The sequence below is a fragment of the Heterodontus francisci genome, chromosome 4, assembly GCF_036365525.1.
Source record: "Heterodontus francisci isolate sHetFra1 chromosome 4, sHetFra1.hap1, whole genome shotgun sequence".
NCBI lineage: Eukaryota > Metazoa > Chordata > Chondrichthyes > Heterodontiformes > Heterodontidae > Heterodontus > Heterodontus francisci.
The window spans coordinates 54841215-54866705 of record NC_090374.1 but is presented as its reverse complement, the minus strand read 5'-3'; the positions used below and the strand labels follow the sequence as shown (position 1 = coordinate 54866705).

Here is a 25491-nt window from a genome sequence, read left to right as displayed (position 1 = left end):
TTTCAGATCACTGATCTTTCAATTATTGAATTTCTACCAGAAAGCAATGTCATAGAAATACAATATTTTGCAGGCAAATCATGCCAATCAATTCTACTTTGAAGTTTCAAATCAGGATGCCTTTTCTAAAATTATTCTGATCAGTCTTTTGGAAATTATTTAAGTGGAGAAAGGGAGAATAGCTATTTTGGCCAAAGATAAAACTGATTTACAGAACTTGAAGTTTGTTGTTATGTCCATTTAAGAGGGCAATGGGCCCTGGTTTAATATTTCATCCGAAACATGGCACCTCTGACAGTGCAGCACTCCCTCAGTAATGCTCTAAGTGTCATCTTAAATTTTTTGTTCAGGTCTTTTGGGGTTAATCCTTCTGACACATGAGTGCTGGCACTGAGCCATGACTAATGTCTAATGCACTATTTTGATATAAAAATTAAAATTTTGGGAGGACAATGCTTCCAGACATTTTAGAAATGCACTGCCAATTTTATAGCTTCAATACTTGGATTTTCTACTTCAAGCTTTCATGTGCTTATATTTTTTTCCTTCAATACAAGGGAAGGAAAGTTTGGTACACCTACAAGTTAACTTTCAAAAGCTGTCCTAATACATGTTTTCACTTCATATACATACTCTGGGTCATTCTTGAGTCATCAGCTTTTTGAAGTTGGTGTTACTACTTGGAATCAGTCCTCAGGATGAACCACCCCTCCCAACATTCACACAGTAAAGTTCACTTTGCTACCAAATTCACAATGAATATTATGGTGTGCAAAAGAGACACCATTTTGGGGTCAATTTTACATGTTGATATGGAAATGTTGGTATTCAGTGGGACCTAGGTGTCCCTGCACATGAATCACGGAAAGTTAACATACAAGTACAGCAAGCAATTAGGAAAGCAAATGCTATGTTAGTCTTTACTGCAAAGGGATTAGAGAATTAAAGTAAAAATGTCTTCCTGCAATTGTATGGGGCCGCAGGGAGACTGCACCTGGAGTACAATGTATAGTTTGGTCTCCTCACCTTAGGAAGGATATACTGGCCTTGGATGGAGTGCAATGAAAGTTCACTAGACTGATTTCTGGGATGAGGGGGATTATTCTTTGAGAAGATAGTGAGTTGACTGGGATTTTTTGTTTTATTCATTCATGGGATGTGGGCATCGCTGGCCAGGACAGCATTCATTGCCCATCCCTAATTGCCCTTGAAAAGGTGGTGGTGAGCCGCCTTCTTGAACTGCTGCAGTCCGTGTGGGATAGGTACACACACAGTGCTGTTAGGAAGGGAGTTCCAGGATTTTGACCCAGTGACAGTGAAGGAACAGCAATATAGTTCCAGGTCAGGATGGTGAGTACCTTGGAGGGGAACTTGCAGGTGGTGGTGTTCGCATGTGTCTGCTGCCCTTGTCCTTCTAGGTCATAGAATCATAGAGTTATACCGCACAGAAACAGGCCCTTCGGCCCATGCTGGCCATCAAGCACCTATCTATTCTAATCCCATTTTCCAGCACTTGGCCCGTAGCCTTGTATGCTATGGCATTTCAAGTGTTCATCTAAATACTTCTTAAATGTTGAGTGTTCCTGCCTCTACCACCCTTTCAGGCAGTGTGTTCCAGATTCCAACCACCCTCTGGGTGAAACACTTTTTCCTCAAATCCTCTCTAAACCTCATGCCCCTTACCTTAATCTATGCCCCCTGGTTATTGACTCCTCCACTAAGGGAAAAAAGTTTCTTCCTGTCTACCCTATCTATGCCCTTCATAATTTTGTATACCTCAATCAGGTCCCCCCTCAGCCTTCTCTGCTCTAAGGAAAACAACCCTAGCCTATTCAGTCTCTCTTCATAGCTGAAATGCTCCAGCCCAGGCACCATCCTGGTGAGTCTCCTCTGCACCCTCTCCAATGCAATCACATCCTTTCTATAGTGTGGTGACCAGAACTATAGGTGGTAGAATATTTTCTAGAATTTTTCTGTGAGTCTATCATTTGGGGTCACTGTCTCAGATTAAGGGATCAGCCATTTCAGACTGAGATGTGGAGAAATTTCTTCACTCAAAGTGTTGTGGGTTATCAGAATTCTGTACCCCAGTGAGCTGTGGATGCTCAGTCGTTGAACATATTCAAGACAGAGATCAATTGATTTTTGGATAGCAAGGGAATTAAGGAATATGTGGATGGTGTGGGTAGGTGGAGTTGAGGTGTAAGATCAGCCATGATCGTATTGAATGGTGGAGCAGGCTCGAAGGGCAGATGGCCTATTCCTGCTCCCATTTCTTCAGTTCTTATTCCATTTTAAAACCTCCGAATATGTTGTTGAGAAGAGATGGATCTATCTGGTCCAAAACAGGACGTGGGCCTTAACCACTCTATGGTTGGGTCGGTCCGCAGTGAACGAGCAATAAAATCATGCCCACAATATATGTGTTTTTTTTTTTGCAGTGCAGACATACGATTCTGAATTACTTCACCTCGGGATCCTCATCTTCCATTCCTCTATTACCATGGGGATTTTTTTTAAAGGTACAGGACGTTGTCGTGGTTACCGCCTCATTGACCAATCCGGTTGCTGGCACGTGACATGCCCGTCGTTAGGCGCCATTTCAGGGGCGCGGATGTGTTTCTGCATTTACACCGGACACTGTGATGGTTTGGGTAGGTGTGTATTTGCTCACTAATGTTTACTTTATGTCGTAAGACTTCTCTTTAATTTATTGTAATATATGGAAGATAGTTACAGTAGGCGATAAATAAAGGAATAGTTCTAATTAAAATGCTGTAGCGTCGCCGACGGGTCATTGCGTCCTTCTGAAGCAGCCTTTTCCCGTAGGTGCTTTATTTAAAAAAATAATCAGTCAAGTGCAATGCTGCCAGCTGTGTTTTCTCTCGCGCAGTATTTTAACCGGTGCCTGCTTACTCACATCAACTCTTATTCCTGTCCGAGAGCCCAGCATGGTATCCACATGCAGGAGTTTGACAGGAGCGAGGAAGAGACTCTCTTTTTATTTGGAAACGGTCAGTACTGAGACCTTCGGGACAGAGATGCTGATAGAGAATGGCTCGTGTGGGAGGGCGTTGTATAATGACCCGGTGGCTCTAGGGAATCATAGTTGGTATATTCACATTTATAGAGGGGAAAAAAATACAGTTTCTCTTGGATTTGAAAATATATCTTGGTGGAAAGTTTTTCCTGTCGCAGTGGCTAACTTCATAGAATAATACAGTACAGAAGAGGCCCTTTGGCCTATCGAGTTTGTACCGATGCAGTAAAGACTTGTCTACCTAATCCCATTTGCCAGCACTTGGCCCATAGCCTTGAATGTTATGACATGCCATGTGCTCATCCAGGTACTTTTTCAAGGATGTGAGGCAACCTGCCTCTACCACCCTCCCAGGCAGTGCATTCTAGACCGTCACCGCCCTCTGGGTAAAAAAGTTCTTCCTCAAATCCCCCTTAAACCTCCCGCCCCTCACCTTAAACTTGTGTCCCCTAGTAACTGACCCTTCAACTAAGGGGAACAGCTGCTTCCTATCCACCCTGTCCATGCCCCTCATAATCCTGTACACCTCGATCAGGTCACCCCTCCGTCTTCTGTGCTCCAGTGAAAACAACCCAAGCCTATCCAACCTCTCTTCATAGCTTAAATGTTCCATCCCCGGCAACATCCTGGTGAATTGCCTCGGCACCCCCTCCAGTGCAATCACATCCTTCCTATAATGTGGCGTCCAGAATTGCACACAGTACTCCAGCTGTGTCCTTACCAAAGTTCTATACTTCTCCAACATGACCTCCCTGCTTTTGTAATCTATGCCTCGATTGATAAAGGCAAGTGTCCCATATGCCTTTTTCACCACCCTATTAACCTGCCCTTCTGCCTTCAGAGATCTATGGACAAACACGCCAAGGTCCCTTTGTTCCTCGGAACTTCCCAGTGTCAGGCCATTCATTGAATATTTCTGTGTCACATTACTCCTTCCAAAGTGTATCACATGCTTTTCAGGGTTAAATTCCATCTGCCACTTTTCTGCCCATTTGACCATCCCGTCTATACCCAAGACACTCAACCTCACTGTTAACTACTCGGCCAATCTTTGTGTCATCTGTGAACTTACTGATCCTACCCCCCACATAGTCATCTATGTCGTTTATGTAAATGACAAACAATAGGGGACTCAGCACAGATCCCTGTGGTACGCCACTGGACACTGGCTTCCAGTCACTAAAACAGCCGTCTGTCATCACTCTCTGTCTACTACAGCTAAGCCAATTTTGAATCCACCTTATCAAGTTACCCTGTATCCCACGTGCATTTGCTTTCTTGATAAGTCTCCCATGTGGGACCTTGTCAAAGGCTTTGCTGAAATCCATGTAAACTACATCAACTGCACTACCCTCATCTACACACCTGGTCACATGCTCAAAAAATTCAATCAAATTTGTTAGGCATGACCTCCCTCTGACCAAGCCATGCTGACTATTCCTAATCAAATTTTGCCTCTCCAAGTGGAGATAGATTCTCTCCTTCAGAATTTTCTCCAATAGTTTCCCTACCACTGACGTGAGACTCACTGGTCTGTAGTTCCCTGGCTTATCTCTACAACCTTTCTTAAATAGTGGGACCACATTAGCTGTTCTCCAGTCCTCTGGCACCTCCCCCGTGGCCAGAGAGGAATTAAAAATTTGGGTCAGAGCCCCTGCAATCTCCACTCTCTCCTCCCACAGCATCCTGGGGCACAAATCGTCCGGACCTGGAGATTTGTCCACTTTTAAGCCTGCCAAAACCTCCAATACCTTGTCACTCCCTATGACAATTTGCTCAAGAACTTCTACAACAATATCAGACTGCCTGGATGTGATTTACATGTTGCCACTTTTTTTTGCTAAATCCAAAACCAGAGTTTAGTAGAATCCCAGGCTTCTCATTTCACATGCTCCCAGGGCTGATGTAAAATGGACAAAGTTTAGTTAAGATGATACCAGCCAATCACAATGTGTGCCACTGTAAAATGCTGGCAGATCAGGCATTTGGTTATCATGGCTGATAATCTACCTCAAATCCACCTACCTGCACTCTCCCCATATCCCTTGATTCCCTTGGTATTCAAAATTCTTCTGGCCTGTCTTGACTAGACAGTGACTAAGCATCCACAGCTCTGTAAGGGTAGAAAATGTTAAAGATTCACAGCCCTTTGAGTGAAGAAATTTCTCCTCATCTCAGTCCTAAATGGCTAACCCTATATTCTGAGACTGGTGTCTTGGCCAACATTTATCCCTCAGTCAACATCACAAAAACAGATGATCTGGTCATTATCACATTCTTACATGGTCCACCTCTGACACTTTCCTCCCCTTGCTTGACTTCTTTGTCTCCATCTCTGGGGATAGACTGTGCACTAATATTCATTATAAGCCCACCGACTCACACAGCTACCTCGACTACTCTTTCTCTCACCCTTGTTTCCTATGAGGATTCCATTCCATTCACCCAGTTTCTCCGTCTCCGATGCATCTGTTCTGATGCAACCTTCTACAACAGCACTTCTGGTATGTCTTCCTTTTTCCTCAACCGAGGATTACCCCCCCACCATGGTTGACAGAGCCCTCAACCGTGTTTGACCCATTTTCCACACTTCTGCCCTCACCCCTTCCCCTCCCTCCCAGAACTGCGACAGGGTTCCCCTTGTCCTCACTTTCCACGCCACCAGCCTGCACATCTAAAGGATCATCCTCTGCCATTTCCGCCACCTCCAGCGTCATGCAACCACCAAACGCATCTTCTCCTCCCCTCCACTGTCAGCATTCTGAAGGGATCATTTCCTCCGCGGCACCCTGGTTTACTCCTCCATTACCCCTGATACCTCGTCACCTTCCCATGCAATTGCAGGAGGTGTAATACCTGCCCTTTTACCTCCTCTCTCCTCACCATCCAAGGCCCCAAACACTCCTTCCAGGTGAAGCAGCGAATTACTTGTACTACTTTCAATTTAGTATACTGTATTTGCTGCTTACAATGCGGCCTCCTCTACATTGGGGAGACCAAACGCAGATTGGGTGACTGCTTTGCGGAGCATCTCAGCTCAGTCCGCAAGTGTGACCCCAAGCTTCCGGTTGCTTGCCATTTCAACACCTGCCTCTGCTGTCATGCCCACATTTCTGTCCTTGGCCTGCTGCAGTGTTCCAGTGAACATCAACGCAAGCTTGAGGAACAGTGCCTCATTTTCCGATTAGGCACTCAACAGCCTTCCGGACTGAACATTGAGTTCAATAATTTCACAGCAGGACTGGCCCCTTTTATTTTTTAACCAGGTGCCTGCCTTAAACTTTGGTTTTGTCATGTTTGTGCTTTTGGACAGAGCTGTTCATTATTCTGCCATTAACACTCTCTCTGCACTAATGCTTTTAATGAACACATCATTAGCACTCGCCCTTTGCCTTTACCCCATGACCTCCTTGTCAGTTAATCTCCTGCCCTCTGACCTATCACACCTTCCCTTCTGTTCTCCACTTCTCTTCTCCCCCCCCCCCCCCCCCACCGCCCCGCTTCACTTGCTTAAAACCTATTACAGTTCTGATGAAAGGTCACAGACCTGAAACATTAACTCTGCTTCTCTCTTCACAGATGTTGCCAGACCTGCTGAGTATTTCCGGCACTTTCTATTTTTATTTCAGATTTCCAGCATCCGCGGTATTTTGCTTTTAAGAAAGAACAGCATACCTGTTGGATAAGGGAAAGGGCTGAGGTTCTTGGTGTCCCCTTACTTGCCTGACCTGCAGTTGCACCCTGCTGTCCCTGATCACAAACCAGACCTCTAGCACTGTTTTACCCAAGGGGTGTAACTGCCCCCTTGTTTGAAGTGTCCAGGTAACTCTTTTTTTCCCCCCCTCTCCCTCCCTCCACCCCCCCCCCCCCCTACCCTTTCCTGATGCCTCACAATGTCTGCATCTCAGATACCAGCTCAACAACATTGAGCTGAAGCTCCTCGAGATGTACTATGCACTTACTGCAGATGTGGTAGTTTGGGATCATGATGCTCTCCACAAGCTCCTACATACTGCAGTTGCAGCATGCCACTTGCACTGCTACTCCCATCTAACCTTATTTTATATATTCAATTTATTAAATTATATATATTTAATCAACTTGGCTTTTTTAAGACATTTTAATTGCTTGAGTTATAGGTAGATTTAAAAAAAAAAAGTGCCTGTACCTTACTACCACTATCCCTCCTTGTGCTGTGCTATCACTTTGCCATTTTTCTCCCATGCTGCTCATAGACTTGCAGACTGCCTTTTTCTACTTCTCTGTGCTTGGAGGAGAAGCAGACATGGTTCAGTTCTCAAGAGTGGGCACAACAGGTTAGATGAAATTTAATATAGACTATATGTAAAGTACTGTACATGAGAAGGAAAAATGAATGACACATACTTCATAAATGGCATCAGAATAGTTAAGTGGAGTTGAAATTATCGTAGATCCTCAACATATCCAACCAAATGTAGAGCAGCAATTAACCCAGCCAATGCAATGTTGCACTAAACAGTCAAAACGATAGTCATAGGGAGATATCATCAATCTGAACAAAATTCAAACAGAAATTTTACAAAATTCTTACAGGCTGTGAAAGGCTGGATGTAGATAGGATGTGTCCCCTGTCTGGTAAGTCTAGAACCAGGGGATATAGACTCAGCATAAGGGGTGGGCCATTTAAGACTGAGATGAGGAAGAATCTCTTCACTCAGAAGATGGTGAATCCTTGGAATTCTCAACCCCAGAGGGCAGCTTAATCATCGAGAATGTGCAAGATAGAAATCGATAGATATCTGGATACTAATGACATCGAGATATGGGGATAGCATGGGAAAGTGGCGTTGAGGTAGATAATCTTCCATGATCTGATTGAATGGTGGAGCAGTCTCGACTGGCTGAATGGCCTACTCCTGCTCCTGTGTTCTTATGTTCCTAAACAGTCCACTAGTCAAATTGTATCTTGGGTATTATGTCCAATTCTGGTTACTGAGAAATAAAGGAGACATTACTGGAGGCTGTACCAAAAACCGTGAAGAGAGTAATACCTTAAGTAAAAGGCCTAAGTTATGAAGAAAAGACCTTTAAGCCTGGAGGTGGCTGTGAGGTGATTTTATAGGTGCATATAAAATGGAAAAGGTAAACCAGAAATTTTACTTTTAAATTGAACTGTGGGAATAGGACAAGGGACATAGGCTCAAACCAATAAAAGACAAATGTTAAGCCTGCTTTTAGGAAGTTCTTTGCGCAATGTGATCAAATGGTGAAATACACTTTCAGTAAACATAGTAGAGGTTAAAATATTTAAATCATTTAAGGAACATTTAGATGCTGCAATGATTGGAATATAGGGTCTTTCTGGATATAAGAACTAAGATGAGCTGAATGGCCTTATTAATTGTTAAGTGTCCTGTGATTGCCTGACTGATTGTGTTACGACTGAGGCGGGAGGATTCAGTCCTGCTTCTCCATGGGTCACAGCATATGAAATTTTCCCACATATTGAAAAACAGCCAATTACATATTCTTGGTCTCCCAGAATAAAGTACACCAACCAGGTTTCTTTAATCAACACCAACATTAACTATTATTATAAGAACAATTCTTATCCAATAATATAACTCTATATATGAAAAGCTCCTTATTTCCCTAACCCTCATGCATGCACACACAGATTTTTAAAAAAAACGGTTATCTGGGGATAAAGGATTTTGGTTTACAGCTGTTTCATAGGAATAAAAGAAATTGTTACGACCAGGTGAGGAAGGGGTCTCAGGCTCCCCTTTCGCCCTTTCTCTGGTTTGACCACAACAGGGTTTATTTTTTTAACAGTGATTTAGCTTGCCACCTCTGAGCATTTGCTCCTGTTCCTCTAATTATAATTGTAAATAAACCAATCAGACAGATTTTCGTGGGATTAACCAATAAAGATGTAAGTTTATTAACCTTATCACTGTAAACCAGTTAAAATGACGAAAATACGCGACACATCCATGCTCACATTCACACGAGAGGTGCACACATATACAAATACAGAGGGGGAAAAAAAGAGTTGGGAGGTTGGACTAGAGTCCTTAATAAAAATGGAATTTAAATATGGAAGTGTAGTCCCAGTGCCCTTAGTTGAAATTGAAGTCTTGCAGTTCTCGCTGGGCCACGTGCACAATTCGGGCTCGCTTGTCCGGTTCCGGAAGGCAGGAGAGGGGCTTTATCCGTGTCCCCTGGTTGTTGACTGTAAGGATCTGTAGTCTTGAGGCTTAGTAGCTGCCACCGAGGATTCCCTAGGACTTTGCTGGAGAGAGAGGTTCTTTTTTGGATAAAAATAAAAACAAAATACTGCATTTACTGGAAATCTGAAATAAAAACAAAGTGCTGAGAAAACTCAGCAGGTCTGGCAGCGTCTGGAGAGAGAAGCAGATTTAACGTTTCAGGTCTGTGACCTTCCATCAGAACACTCTTTTCTCGGAGTTCAGTTACTGTCTTTCTGAGGCATAATTCACAACTCTGAGTTACACAGGCAGTTGTCATGTGACCACCTCTGTTTGAAACAGCACCTTCTGGCATGATCTTTGAAATTCAGTGCTGTTCAGACATACTTGGTAGGGGGTGTTTGGCTGTTTCATAGTCAATGGTGTCGATGGCTTTTGACGATCGACATTGACATTAGCATTCTAGGTAATTGAATCAGAGAGCACCCCTGTTGTTCCGGCTAGACTGGGTAATCACCTTTGTCCCTAGCCGGCCTTTGGCTTCTGATATGCAAATTGTGCGTAGCCATCTTTAGCTGCTCTGTTCAACGTTTTTAAAAGTTATTTGTAATAATGTCCAGTAAAAAGTCTCAGACAGAGTTCCATATGATGAAATTAATATTTTCCACTTGGCATGTGGGATTTCTGTCACAGAATAATAAAATAACTTGGGTTGTCACTTTCTGGTAGGAGGTTCTTCAGTTTGGTGAGGTGTGCCAGAGCCGAATAGTCGGATGCCACATGAAGTCTCTCCGGGCTAGTTTCATGAACAGTCTGTGATGGGTAGCGTTCAAGGCAATTCCACTGCAGCAGACTTCATATAGGTCTTTCATCAGGGGTGTAGCAACAGGTCTTAGGTTTTCCAGCAGTAAAAGATTTCTTCAGATTTCAGAATTTCTCAAAACACAAGAGGCAACAGGAACCACTAGATGCAGGGATTCTTCAGAGCCAAGAGGCAGTAGGAATCTGCCACCTTTGAAATACAGGGTTTATTCTCAAGAGATGCAGGATTCCTTTACAGAGAGAGGTAGCACTTTTTCTGGGTCTTCCTCTCTGATCTCCAGGCAGGTCAAAACCAAATTTCAAATGCCTGCTCTTTGTCCAACTCACTGGGTTTTTAAAAGGTCCAAAGTGAAAGCAAACCTTCCTGAACAGGTCACATGTCCAGACATAGAGTCTCCCTTGTCATTCAAAGAGTTGCTCTGAGGAGGTCAAACTCCTTGCTGGATTCCTTGAAATGCCTGCTTTCGTGTCCTAGTATATTGTCAGCTTCCTTTCAAAACATCCAAAAATGTCAGTTATTTGCAGGTGTCTATGTCCACTGAAAAATCCTTTCAGCTTTTCAAAACACATAGAATTCTAAATTTTAATACAAAAGTAAAAACCTTGTAATAATTGTGATGCCAAGATGGTCCTGGGATGGATCATGAATGTTGTGATTCTGCAGTAAATATTGAATTCAATTTTCAAATAATTTGTAGGCTCCTTTGATGGTTTGTGGCAGACAAATACACATTCTGATATAAAAGCAAAATACAGCAGATGCTGGAAATCTGAAATAAAACAAGAAATGCTGGAAATACTCAGCAGGACTGGCAGCATCTGTGGAGAGAGAAACAGAGTTAATGTTTCAGGTCAGTGATCCTTCATGAGAACTGTTCTGATGAAGGGTCACTGACCTGAAACGTTAACTCTGCTTCTCTCCACAGATGCTGTCAGACCTGCTGAGTATTTCCAGCATTTCTTGTTTTTATATTAAGTACACATTCTGATTGCTTTCTGTGTAAACATTTTTTCTAATTTAATATTTTTGTAGTTATTTTAAAACAGTGCACCATCACATCTCCTGACCAGCGAATATAATATATTTACTTTGACATCATAAATATTTCATAAGGCTATTTGGATCACCCGTACACTTGGCTTAATGGAACAAAAGTCCTAACTTTTCAAGTCTGCCTCCTTCATTTCTTTAGTGGCTCTATCCTCATTTTGAATATCCTCTTGCTCCAAATGTGCCTTTCTGGGTAATCTGCTGTATGTGTTCTGTTGTGATTTAACTTTGCAAGCACTTCTGTTTATGATTGGGTTGTAAGAGGTAGCTGTAAGTTTCTCCAATTTATTGCATAGTTTGCAGAAGAAACAAATGCAAGACATTTTAGTCCTGCATATTTCTTAAGGTGCAGCTTTGGATTTCCCACAGCGTGACAGCTCATAGCTTTTTTCTTGAAAAAATGGTGTCTGTATATATTTTTGGATATAGGCACCTGATTTGAAGAAGGGAGAACCCCGAAGACTTTGAATCAACCACCTAATTTGGGATTCAAGTCGCATGCATGTAGACAGTAGGAGTGCAGGTCCCTTTTCTGAAGAATATTGATGAATCAGTTGCAGGCACCAGATTGCACAGCTTGTCTTAGTATGAATTAGGTTCATGACTTCTGGGTTGCTAGCCCAGCGCCATAAGGCCACTGCACCTTGTTCCTTGTGAGCACCTGCCGAAGTCTTTGGGTCATTCCAGGGTTCTGCACTCTGAAATTCTTGATTTCTATACATTGCAGAGTTGGCTGAAACAACTGTTTTTAATGCAAGGCAAACCCTGCAACCTGTGATCTCAACCACAACAGCTCAGTCATTGTGTCTCTTTCTAGTGAACTTCCAGCAATTGGAAATAATTTTCAGTTCTTCTAATCCCTCCTTTCTTTTTATTATCCACTTGCCACCTCCTTTTAACTTGCACCATTATCCCTTTTGTCATTTACTCACCCCTGTCTTTCCTCCTATTACAGACCTTCCCTTTTGTTCTCTCCCCTGCTCCACTCCTGCCTCTGTACTGGCTTAAAACCTGTTGCATCTCAACATTTTCCAGTCCTGATGGAAGGTCAATGCCCTGAAACATCAACTTTGTTTCTCTACAGCTGCTGCCTGACCTGCAGAGTATTTCCATCTTTTTCTGGTTTTATTTCAGATTTCCAGCATCTGCAGTATTTTGCCTTAATATGCAAAGTATTCTCTTGATAGATGTCTAATAACCTTGAAACTCATTTGTTGACACAAATCTAATTCCTCCTTGAAAGCCATTAAGGATTTTGTTCCACTGCTTATGCCAGTAATCTGTTCCACATATTTACCCCGGCTTTTCAGTAAAAGGTTTCTTCTGCATTTCTTTTTTTTACTGTCCTTAATTTGTAAATATGGCCTCTTGAGTTTAAATGCTGTACATTTCAGCAAAGCTTACCTGGGTAAAATTTGTCCAAAGTTTTCATAATTGTAGACACTTCACTCATATTTAGTCTACACTCTGTCCCATTCCAGGTTAAAATTGCTGAATCATTCACCATGTGCAGTTCTATTCGGGGATTCAGACTGTGTTCTAAACTGCTGAGGTTTTATTCTGAAACTTTCAATGAAGTTACTGCATTTAACTCCCTCCTTAGTGATTCTGTATATGCTCATCTTTGACTGGAACTTGTTTTGAAGGTGACTGGTCGCAGGAGATTGTCATCTTGATTGCATGCTTGTGTAGAATTAATTTTGTAAGAAAGTATTGGAATAAGTAATTTTGAAAGTATTTCTAACAAATCATCTGTTTCATGCATACATCTGTATATGCGTGTGTGTGTGTATCTTTCTTTGGCCTCCTTATCTCGAGAGACAATGGGTAAGCGCCTGGAGGTGGTCAGTGGTGTGTGGAGCAGCGCCTGGAGTGGCTATAAAGGCCAATTCTAGAGTGACAGACTTCCATAGGCACTGCAGATAAAATTGGTTGTTGGGGCTGTTACACAGTTGGCTCTCCCCTTGCACTTTTGTCTTTTTTCCTGCCAACTGCTAAGTCTCTTCGACGTGCCACACTTTAGCCCTGCCTTTATGGTTGCCCGCCAGCTCTGGCGAACGCTGGCAACTGACTCCCATGACTTGTAATCAATGTCACAGGACTTCATGTCGCATTTGCAGACGTCTTTGAAGTGGAAACATGGACGGCCGGTGGGTCTGATACCAGTGGCGAGCTCGCTGTACAATGTGTCTTTGGGGATCCTGCCATCTTCCATGCGGCTGACATGGCCAAGCCATCTCAATCGCCGCTGACTCGGTAGTGTGTATAAGCTGGGGATGTTGGCCGCCTCGAGGACTTCTGTGTTGGAGATACGGTCCTGCCACCTGATGCCAAGTATTCTCCGGAGGCAGCGAAGATGGAATGAATTGAGACGTCGCTCTTGGCTGACATACGTTGTCCAGGCCTCGCTGCCATAGAGCAAGGTACTGAGGACACAGGCTTGATACACTCGGATTTTTGTGTTCCGTGTCAGTTCTGCCATTTTCCCACACACTCTCGGCCAGTCTGGACAGAGCAGTGGAAGCATTTCCCATGTGCTTGTTGATTTCTGCATCTAGAGACAGGTTACTGGTGATAGTTGAGCCTAGGTAGGTGAACTCTTGAACCACTTCCAGAGCGTGTCGCCAATATTGATGGATGGAGCATTTCTGACGTCCTGCCCCATGATCGTTTTCTTGAAGCTGATGGTTAGGCCAAATTCATTGCAGGCAGCCGCAAACCTGTCGATGTGACTCTGCAGGCACTCTTCAGTGTGAGATGTTAAAGCAGCATAGTCAGCAAAGAGAAGTTCCCTGATGAGAACTTTCCGTACTTTGGACTTCGCTCTTAGACGGGCAAGGTTGAACAACCTGCCCCCTGATCTTGTGTGGAGGAAAATTCCTTCTTCTGAAGACTTGAACGCATGTGAAAGCAGCAGGGATAAGAAAATCCCAAAAAGTGTGGGTGCGAGAACACAGCCCTGTTTCACACCACTCAGGATAGGAAAGGGGTCTGATGAGGTGCCGCCACGTTGAATTGTGCCTTTCATATTGTCATGGAATGAGGTGATACTTTAGTAGCTTTGGTGGACATCCAATCTTTTCTAGTAGTCTGAAGAGACCACGTCTGCTGACGAGGTCAAAGGCTTTGGTGAGATCAATGAAAGCAATGTAGAGGGGCATCTGTTGTTCGCGGCATTTCTCCTGTATCTGACGAAGGGAGAACAGCATGTCAACGGTCGATCTCTCTGCACGAAAGCCACACTGTGCCTCAGGGTAGACGCGCTCGGCCAGCTTCTGGAGCCTGTTTAGAGCAACTCGAGCAAAGACTTTCCCCACTATGCTGAGCAGGGAGATTCCACGGTAGTTGTTGCAGTCACTGCGGTCACCTTTGTTTTTATAGAGGGTGATGATATTGGCATGGCGCATGTCCTGAGGTACTTCTCCCTCGTCCCAGCACAGGCATAGCAGTTCATGTAGTGCTGAGAGTATAGCAGGCTTGGCGCTGTTGATTATTTCAGGGGTAATGCTGTCCTTCCCGGGGGGGGGGGGTGTGTGTGTGTGTGTGTGTGTGTGTGTGTGTTAGTTATATGTAGGTATATAATATATGGCACTAATTATGTGCAGTCATCTTATTGTAAAGAACTAGTGGGGAGAAATTTGCTTTCCAGATAACAAGATCTCGCTGTTGAGAAAGAATGCTCCTACCCCTGCCCCTTGTGCCCAAAGTTTCTCTGAACTGTACTGATCTTGCAATGCTGAAATATATTTTATATCTCTATCTCCTCTGCCACTTGAGTCAAGAGTAAGTGTAGTCTTCAGATGAAGTAGGGATACAGGGCAAAAGGTAGTGGGGCCAGGCCACACAGATCTGATTCAGTCTTCATTTTTAGGTCATACATTTGGCCTTCACAGAATTGTCACAGCGCAGAAGGAGGCCATTCGGTCCATCGTATCTACACTGGCTTTCCGAATGAACAATTCACCTAATACTATTCCCCCCGCCTTCTCCCCGTAACCCTGCACATTCTTCCTTTTCAGATAACGGTCTAATTCCCTTTTGAGTGCCTCGATTAAACCTGTCTTCACCACACTCTCAGGCAGTGCATTCCAGATCCTGACCACTTGCTGCGTGAAGAAATTTTTCCTCATGTCTTTTTGCCAGGCTGGCAGTTACCACAATCTACTCTTAATTCAACTCTGCTGGCTGCATAGAGAAAGATAGTTGTGATTGTCGGGGACCAATCATCTTGGACCCAGGTCGTTGCTGCGGGAATCCCTCAAGGTTGTGTCCTAGGCTCAAATATCTTCAGGTGTTTCATCAACGAATTCCACCCCCCCCCCCAAAAAATCAAAATGTCAGAAGTGTGATGTTCACTGCTCAAGTAATGAAGCAATTAGTGCCTGTATGCAGCAACACCTGGGTGATATTCAGGTTGGGCTGATGTGTGGTGTGGATGTTACTTGCCACTTAAGTGCCAGGCAATTACCATCTCCAACAATCAAGTAACCACCACCCCTTTACATTCAACGGCATTACCATTGCTGAATCGTGCACCATCAACATCTTAAGAGGTCACCATTGATTAGAAGCTTCACTGAACTGGCCACTTAAAGACTGTGGCTACAAGAGCAGGTCAGAGGCTGGGAATTCTGTGGTGCATAACTCACCTGACTCCATATAACCTTTCCACAATCCAAATGGCACAAGTCAGAAGTGTGATGGAATGCTCAGCACTTAGCTGGATGAGTGCAGCTCCAACCACACTCAAGAAGCACAGCACTGTCCAGGACAAAGCAGCAGGCTTGGTTGGCACCCCATCTACCACATTAAACATTCAGTGCTCCACCACCACCACACTGGCTGCTGTGTGGACCATCTGTATATTGCAGCAAATTTCCAAGGCTTCTTCGACAACACCTTCCAAACCCGTGACTTCGACTGCCTAGAAGAGCAAGGGCAACAGCCATGGGAACACCAATACCTGCAAGTTGCATACCATCTTAACTTGAAAATATATCACTACCGTTCCTTCATTGTTGGGTCAAAATCCTGGAACTCCCTACCTCATCGCACTGTTAGTGGACCAATACTACATGGAATGCAGTGTTTCAAGAAGGCAGCTCACTACCACCTCAAGCAATTTGGGATGGGCAATAAGTGCTGGCCTTGCCAGTGACACTAACATACCATGAATAAAGAAAATTAATAGTTCAAATTTCTGAACAATTTGTCGACATTCCTTACTTCAGTTTTACTCAGCACAAAGGATAACTCCTATATTTATATCAGAAGTAAACTGTATAAAAGGAAATAGTAACAGCATCTATGAGCATATTGAAAGTAAAATAATAGTTGGGTAGGATTCTGCTGTGAAGAAGTTGGAAATCTAGTTTTGGATATCAAAGTTATGATGGAGATAATGGCCTGGATTTTGCCATTTGTCATTCATTATGCTGACACTGCCCCAGACTCTTTGTGGACTTTTATATAACTAGATCATTTAGGAATGAAGTCAGGTATCTGTCAGTGGTAGTGGAAATCTGGAACACTCTCCCTCATAAGGCTGTTGATATTGGACCAATTCAAATTTTCACTTACAGGTATGGGAGAGAGTCCATGAACCATTGTAGCTGAGTTTCCATGTGAACAACCAGCGCAGCATCATCAGCGTAGAGGAGTTCTCTGATCAGGATGTGGTGTGTTTTTGTCTTCACTTTCAGCCTTGATAGATTATAATGCTTGCCGTCTTACCTAGTGTGCAAGTAGACTCCTTCCATATCTGCAGGGAAGGTGAAGGTTAGGAGCATGGAGAAGATGTCAAACGGTGGGGACTAGGACACAACCCTGTTTCACTCCATTCTTCACTTCGAAACTGTTAGAAGTAGAGCCATCAAACTACAGTGCAGTGTCTGCTTTCGTGGAAGGAGCGGATGAGACTGAGGAGCTTTGGTGGACAGCTTTTTTCCCCAAAATCTTGTCGAGGCCTGCTCTGCTGACGGTGTTGAATGCCTTAGTAGGATCTACAAAAGTAAGGTAAAGTGGTACACTCTGTTCCTACACTTCTCTCGTAGCTGGTGTATGGAGAAGATCACATCCAGATTAGATCTGCCGGCACAGAAACTGCACTGTGCTTCTGGGTACACGCAGTTTGCAAGTAAATGACGTACTTTAAGTGTAATACGAACAAAGGCCTTCTCTGTGATGCTAAGGAGTGAGGTGCCCCTGTAGTTGCAGTCTCCTCTGTCACCTTTGTTTTTGTATAGTGTGATAATCTCCTGTGGAACAGAGCCTACTTTCCAGCCAAAAGTCTCCTTGACTATAAGCGTCAGGAACACAGTGGTCATTGGACAAGGTGTTGTATCTCTGCCCCGATCGCATTAAGTAACATCCACTGGAAGTGGTTAGCAAATTCTGCTTCCTTGGGTTCACGGTGATGGGCAATCTGTCCCTTAATGCAGAGCTTGATATGGGGAGACGGTGGCGTGTTAATGTCACTGGTCTAGTAATCCAGAGACCCAGGCTATACTCTAGGGACACTGGTTCAAATTCCACCATGGCAGCTGGTGGAATTTCAGTTCAATTAATACATTCAATTAATTAATGAAAATCTGGAATTGAAAGCTAGTCAGCAATGTTGACCTTGAAACTGCCATTGGTTGTTGTAAAAACCCATCTGGTTCACTGATGCAATTTGGGGAAGAAAATCTGCCATCCTTACCTGGGCTGGTCTGCATATGACTCCAGATCCACAAAAATGTGGTTGATCCGAAAATGCCCTCTGGTTTGCTAGGCCATTTCATTCAGTTGTACAGAACCACTGCACAAAAGTTGAAAAGGAATAAAACTGGATGGAACACCCGGCGTTGACCTATGCACTGTAAACAACAATGACCAGCATGGCCCTGTCAATTCTGCAAAGTCCTCCTTACTAACATCTGGGGCTTGTGCCAAAGTTGGGAGAGCTAGCCCACAGACGAGTCAAGCAAGAGCCTGACACAGTCATACACACGAAAGCATACCTTACAGCCCAGGCACTCCCACAACCATTCCTGGCTGTGTCTTGTCCCACCGGCAGGACAGACCCACCAGAGGTGGCAGCACAGTGGTATACAGTCAGGAGGGAGTCGCCCTGGGAGTCCTCAACATTGACTCTGGACCCCATGAAGTCTCGTGGCATCAGGTCAAGCAGGGGCAAGGAAACCTTATGCTGAATACCACCTAACTCCCCCACCCTCCCTCCACTAATGAATTGCTACTCCTTCATCTTGAACACCACTTGGAAGAAGCGCTGATGGTGGCAATGACACAGAATGTACTCTAGGCGGGGGACTTCAATGTCCATCACCAAGAGTGGCTTGGTGACACCACTACCGACCGAACGGGCCGAGTCCTGAAAGGCATATCTGCCAGACTGGGCTTGGGAAAGGTGGTGAGGGAACCAACTAGAGGGGAAAACCTATTAGACCTTGTCCTCATAAATTTACCTGTTGCAGATGCATCCATCCATGACAATAATGGTAGGAGTGACCACTGCACAGTCCTTGTGAAAACGAAGACCCGTCTTCACATTGAGGATATCCTCCATCGTGTTGTGTGGCACTACCACCGTACTAAATAGGATAGATTCGGAATGGATTAAAACTGGGCTACCATGAGTCATAGTCATACAGCACAGAAACCGGCCCTTCGCCCATCGTGTTTGTGCCAGCCATCAAGCACTTATCTATTCTAATCCCATTTTCCCACACTTGGCCCATAGCCTTGTATGCTATGGCGTTTCAAGTGCTCATCTAAATACTACTAAAATGTTGTGGGGGGTTCCTGCCTCTACCACCCCTTCAGGCAGTGTGTTTCAGATTCCAACCACCCTCTGGGTGAAATTTTTTCCCCTCAAATCCCCTCTGCACCTCCTGGCCCTTAATCTTAAATCTATGCCCCCTGGTTATTGACCCCTCCGCTAAGGGGAAAAGTTTCTTATCTATCCTATCAATGCCCCTCATAATTTTGTATACCTCAATAGGGCAGCGCAGTGGTTAGCACCGCAGCCTCACAGCTCCAGCGACCCGGGTTCGGTTCTGGGTACTGTCTGTGCGGACTTTGCAAGTTCTTGCTGTGACTCTGTGGGTTTCTGCCACAGCCAAAGACTTGCAGGCTGATAGGTAAATTGGCCATTGTAAATTGCCCTTAGTGTAGGTAGATGGTAGGAGAATTGAGGGAAGGTGGGGATGTGTTAGGGAATATGGGATTAATGTAGGATTTGTATAAATGGGTGGTTGATTGTCGGCACAGACCCGGTGGGCCGAAGGGCCTGTTTCAGTGCTCTATATCTCTGACAATCAGGTACACCCTCAGCCTTCTCTGCTCTAAGGAAAACGACCCTAACGTATTCAGTCTCTCTTCATAGCTGAAATGCTTCAGCCCAGGCAACATCCTGGTGAATCTCCTCTGCACCCTCTCCAGTGCAATCACATCCTTCCTATAGAGTGATGACCAGAACTGTACACAGTACTCCAGCTATGGCCTAACTAGCGTTTTGTACAGCTCCATCATAACCTCCCTGCTCTTATATTCTATGCCTCAGCTAATAAAGGCAAGTATCCCATATGCCTTGCTAACCACCTTATCTACCTGTGCTGCTGCCTTCAGTGTACACCAAGGTCCCTCTGACCCTTTGAACTTCCTGGGATTCTACCATCCATTGTATATTCCCTTGCCTTGTTAGTCCTCCCAAAATGCTTCACCTTGTAAATCTGAGTTATTTTTGCCTTCAGTCTGGTTCAGTAAATATACTGAGTCGGATGTGTAGGTAAAATCAATTACTTTATTAGCCGGCTGACTTACTCTAATACAACGACACTGACTCCACCAGAGTCTGTCGGGTCCACCAGAGTAATTGAAGTTTTTGATACAGGTACTACTGTTTATACATTAAGATTCATGCTACACCTCCTTGTTTAACCAATCAGTGCGGTACAATTCGACTTCACCCACGTGGTGAAATGCAGTACATCTGTTACTGAGGTTAACAATACACTCCATTCTCAATACATACTTGTTACTAATAAAATGTTGTTTTGTACCAGCAAGATAAAAGAAAGTGGACGAGCAAGCTAATTAGCAAGAGCATAGGAATCATCAGTAAACATTCTGGTCTCACTCCCTACGTTGATCATGAGTTCTGTTTCTACCTTGTGACAAGTAATTGCGGCGCATCCTGCTATCTCTATTAGTTTTACATTCCTGAGTGTTTCATGCAGTCTGCAGTTACCCAAAGCAGGGTAGTATATACTGATAAGAGGGGCCCTACATTCCTTATCACTCACACAGGGATGGACATCATTTGATTCACAGGAGTCCATTTGTTCCAAACCACAGGGAGTCACACAATCAGGCCATAAAAGAACAGATTTCCTTTTAATTACCGGTGTCGGCTATTCTTTGCAATCTCACACTCTGAGACTTTACTTTTAACTATTTCATTGTGGTTTCTGCCCCTTAATATTATACTATCAAAGCTCAGCAAAGCTACTATTCCTAACTTGGCTATATTTCCCATTAAGCATAGTGCCATGCCTTTCTGCTCACTTCCACAACCTCTCACACTCAGGATTAAATTCCATTTGCCACTGCTCCGCCCATCCACATCGTCCTGTAATCTAAGGCTTTCCTTCTCGCTATTTACGACGCCACCAATTTTCATGTTATCTGTGAACTTACTGATCATACCTCCTATATTCATGTCTAAATCATTAATGTATACTACAAACAGCAAGTGTCCCAGCACGGATCCCTGTGGTTCACCACTGGTCACAGGCTTTCACTCGCAAAAACCATCCTCGACCATCACCCTCTGCCTCCTGCCAATCAGCCAATTTTGGATCCAATTTGCCAAATTGCCCTGGATCCCATAGGCTCTTACCACCTTAACCAGTCTCCCATGCGGGAATTTATCAAAAGCCTTACTGAAGTCCATGTAAACTACATCAACTACTTTATCCTCATCTACACATCTAGTCACCTCCTCGAAAAATTCAGTCAAGTTTGTTAGACAAGATCTCCCCCTGACAAAGCCATTCTGACTATCCCTGATTAATCCCTGCCTCTCCAAGTGGAGATTAATCTTGTCCTCCGAATTTTTTCCAATGGTTTCCCTACCACTGATGTTAGACTCACCGGCCTGTAATTACCTGGTTTATCCCTGCTACCCTTCTTGAATAATGGTACCACATTCGCTGTCTTCCAGTCCTCTGGCACCTCTCCTGTGGCCAGAGAGGATTTGAAAATTTGTGTCAGAGCCCCTGCTATCTCCTCCCTTGCCTCACTTAACCGCCTGGGATACATCTCATCTGGGCCTGGGGATTTATCCACTTTTAAGCCCGCTAAAACAGCTAATACTTCCTCCCTTTCAATGCTAATATGTTCAAGTATATCACAATCCCTCTCCCGATCTCTACGCCTACATCGTACTTCTCCATAGTGAACACAGATGAAAAGTAATCATTTAAAACCTCACCTATGTTCTCTGGCTCCACACACAGATTGCCACTTTGGTCCCTAATGGACCCTACTCTTTCCCTGGTTATCCTCTTGCCCTAAATATACTTAGAAAACACCTCGGGATTTTCCTTTATCTTGCCCGCCAGTGTTTTTTCATGTCCCCTCTTTGCTCTCCTAATTACTTTTTTAAATACCCCCCTGCACTTTCTATACTCCTCTAGGGCATCTGCTGTTTTCAGCCCCCTGTATCTGCCATAAGCCTCCTTTTTTTTCCTTATCCAATCCTCTATATCCCTTGACATCCAGGGTTCCCTGGACGTTGGTCCTACCCTTCACCTTTACAGGAACATGTTGGCCCTGAACTCTCACTCTTTCCTTTTTGAATGACTCCCACTGGTCTGATGTAGACTTTCCTACAAGTAGCTGCTCCCAGTCCACTTTGGCCAGATCCTGTTTTATCATATTGAAATCGGCCTTCCCCCAAATTCGGTTCTTTTATTTCCAGAGTTGTGGTCACTGCCCCTGAAATGCTCCCCCACTGACACTTCTACCACTCGTCTGGCTTCATTCGCTAGGATTAGGTCCAGTACCGCCCCTTCTCTCGTAGGACTTTCTACATGCTGGCGCAAAAAGCTCTCCTATATGTACTTTAAGAATTCCGCCCCCTTTCAGCCTTTTGCACTAAGACTATGAGGTGCTGTGGGCCATCGGCAACAGCAGAATTGTATTCAACCACAATTTTTAACATCATGGCCTGGCATATCCCTCACTCTACAGTTACTGTCAAGCCAGGGGATCAACCTTAGTTCAATGAAGAGTGCAGGAGAGCATGCCAGGAGCAGCACCAGGCATACCTAAAAATGAGGTGTCAACCTGGTGAAGCGACAACACCGAACTACTTGCATGCCAAACGGCGGAAGCAGCATGCAACAGACACAGCTAGGTGATCCCACAACCAACGGATCAGATCAAAGCTCTGCTGCCTGCTGCATCCAGTCATGAATGGTGGTGGTCAATTAAACAACTAACAGGAGGAGGAGGCTCCACAAATCTCCCCATCCTCAATGATGGGGCAGCCCAGCACATCAGTGCAAAAGAAAAGGCTAAAGCATTCACAACCATCTTCAGCCAGAAGTGCCAAGTGGATGATCCATCTTGGCCTCCTCCTGAGGTCCCCAGCATGACAGATGCCAGTCTTCAGCCAAGCAGATTCACTCCACGTGATATCAAGAAATGGTTGAAGGCACTGGATATGCAAAGGCTATGGGGCCTGACACAACTCAGCTGTAGTAGTGAAGACTTTTGTAGCAGAACTATGCGCACCCCTAGCCAAACTGTTCCAGTGCAGCTGCAACACTGGCATCTACCTGACAATGTGGAAAGTTGCCCAGGTATGTCCTATCCACAAAAGCAGGACAAATCCAGTCCGGCCAGTTACTGCCCCATAAATCCATTTTCAGTCATCAGCAAAGTGATGGAATGTGTTGTCCACAGTGCTATCAAGCAGCACTTCCAAAGCAATAACCTGCTCATTGATACTCTATTTGGGTTCTGCCAGGGCCACTCAACTTCTGATCTCATTACAGCCTTGGTCCAAATATGGACAAAACAGCTGAACTCGAGGGGAGGTGAGAATAATTGTCCTGGGTATCGAGGCAGCATTTGACCAAGTGTGGCATCAAGGAGTCCTTGCAAAGCTCGAGTCAATGGAAATCAAAAGGAAAACTCTCCTGGTTGGGAGTCAGACCTTGCTCAAAGGCAGATGGTTGTGGTTGTCGGAGGCCAGTTATCAGTCCCATGACACCACTGCAGGAGTTCTTCAGGGTAGTGTCCTAGGCCCAAGCATCTTCAGTTGCTTCATCAATAACCTTCCCTCCATCATAAGATCAGAAGTGGGGATGTTCGCTGCTGATTGGTAATGAACATTGTACATTCACTGCTCCTCAGAAACTGAAGCAGTCTGTGTCCATATGCAGCAAGACCTGGACAAATTCCGGTCTTGGACTGATAAGTGGCAAGTAACAGGAAATGACCATCTCCAACAAAGGAGAATCTAACCATCTTCCCATGACACTTAACGGCATTGCCATCACTGAATTACCCACTGTCAACATCCTGAGGGTTACCATTGACCAGATTGATAGGTAAATTGGCCATTATAAATTGTCACTAGTATAGGTAGGTGGTAGGGAAATATAGGGACAGGTGGGGATGTTTGGTAGGAATATGGGATTAGTGTAGGATTAGTATAAATGGGTGGTTGATGTTCGGCACAGACTCGGTGGGCCGAAGGGCCTGTTTCAGTGCTGTATCTCTAATCTAATCTAATCTAAACTGGAGCAGCCACTGAATACTGTGGCTACAAGAGCAGGTCAGAGGCTGGGAATTCTGCTGCAAGTAACCCATCTCCTAACTGCCCATCTACAAGGCACAAGTCAGGAGTGTGATGGAATACTCTCCACTTGCCTGGATCAGTGTGGCTCCAACACTCAGGAAGCTCGACACCATCTAGGACACAGCAGCCCTCTTGATCGGCACCCCTTCCACCATCTTATACATTCACTCCCTCCACAATCGACGCACAGTGGCAGCAGTGTGTACCATGTACATGATGCACTGCAGCACCTCACCACACCTCCTTCGACAGCACCTTCTAAACCCACAACCTCTTTCACCTAGAAGGACAAGGACAAAAGATGCATGGGAATACCACCACCTGCAAGTTCCCTTCCAAGTCACACACCACCGTGACTTGGAAGTATATCGCCGTACCTTCGATGTCGCTGGATTGAAATCCTGGAACCCCCTCCCTAACAGCAATGTGGGTGCATTTGCACCCGATGGACTGCAGCGGTTGAAGGCGGCGGCTCACCACAACCACCTTGAGGGCAATTAGGGATGGGAAACAAATGCTGGCCCTGCCAGCGCCACCCACATCCCATGAAAAAATAAAATAAAGATGCATAGGGAAAACAGCTACCTTCTTTGGCCGACTCGCGATACACTCATGGGATAACATCGTGACCCTTAGGACCAAGCTGATAGTTTATAAGGCCTGTGTTCTCAGCACCTTTGCTGTATGGCTGTGAAACATGGGCAACTTACAGCTACCTGGAGAAGAATAATTTCCATCTTCGCTGTCTGCGGTGCATTATGGGTATATCCTGGAAGAACAAAATCACAAACGCTGCAGTTCTCTCAAAGGCAGAGCTCCCAAGTGTGTTGGCACTAATTAAATAGAGGCAGCTTCGGTGGATTGGCCACGTCCACCAGATGGAAGATGGCTGCATCCCAAAGGACCTTCTGCATGGTGAGGTAGCCCTGGCTAGTCGATCAGTGAAGCTTCCAAAGCTATTCTTCAAAGATGCTTGTAAGCATGACATGAATGCGATGGGAGTCATTAGCTAGTGAAAGAGTGAAATAGTGACACATCCTGTGGACAAGCGTGCACTACCGCGATGACCAGTGGCTACAGCAGCTCGGCAGCAGGCACCAACCCCCTCCAAAAAAAACACACAGCGTATGTTCAAGGCAGAGCTCAATAGATTTCTAGATATTGAAGACATCAAGGGATATGGGATGGCGCAGGAAAATAACATTGAGGTAGAAGATCAGCCCTGATCTAATTAAATGGCGGAGCAGGCTCGAGGGGCTGAATGGCCTACTGCTGCTCCTGTTTCCTATGTCACTTGGCAGCTTCACGTGTGGCACGTGGCAGAACCTGCCTCTCCAGGATTGGCCTTCACAGCCATCAGCAAAGGTGCACCAAGAAGAAATCACCCCATCTAAATGGATTGTTTGCTGTGTGTCCATTACCTTTGTAGATTGAAGGATGTTAACACACACCACAAACTTTCCAGACTCCGATCAGTAGATTTTTATAATATAAAAGGTATCACAGAATT

General features: G+C 44.7%; 1 protein-coding gene across 3 annotated transcripts in view; it reads left to right on the top strand.

Annotated features, from left to right (window-relative positions):
* Nucleotides 1–2583: 2583 nt before the first annotated feature.
* tnpo1 (transportin 1) overlaps nucleotides 2584–25491 on the top strand; it is a 206288-nt gene continuing 183380 nt past the window's right edge. For 2 of the 3 annotated variants that reach the window (XM_068029557.1, XM_068029560.1), the window contains exon 1: nucleotides 2584–2654. In XM_068029557.1, coding sequence (XP_067885658.1) covers nucleotides 2646–2654 — 9 coding nt within the window. In that variant the 5' untranslated portion in view covers nucleotides 2584–2645. Of the gene's footprint in view, nucleotides 2659–25491 lie in introns of all 3 variants that reach the window. The other variant, XM_068029559.1, reaches the window with a different exon arrangement.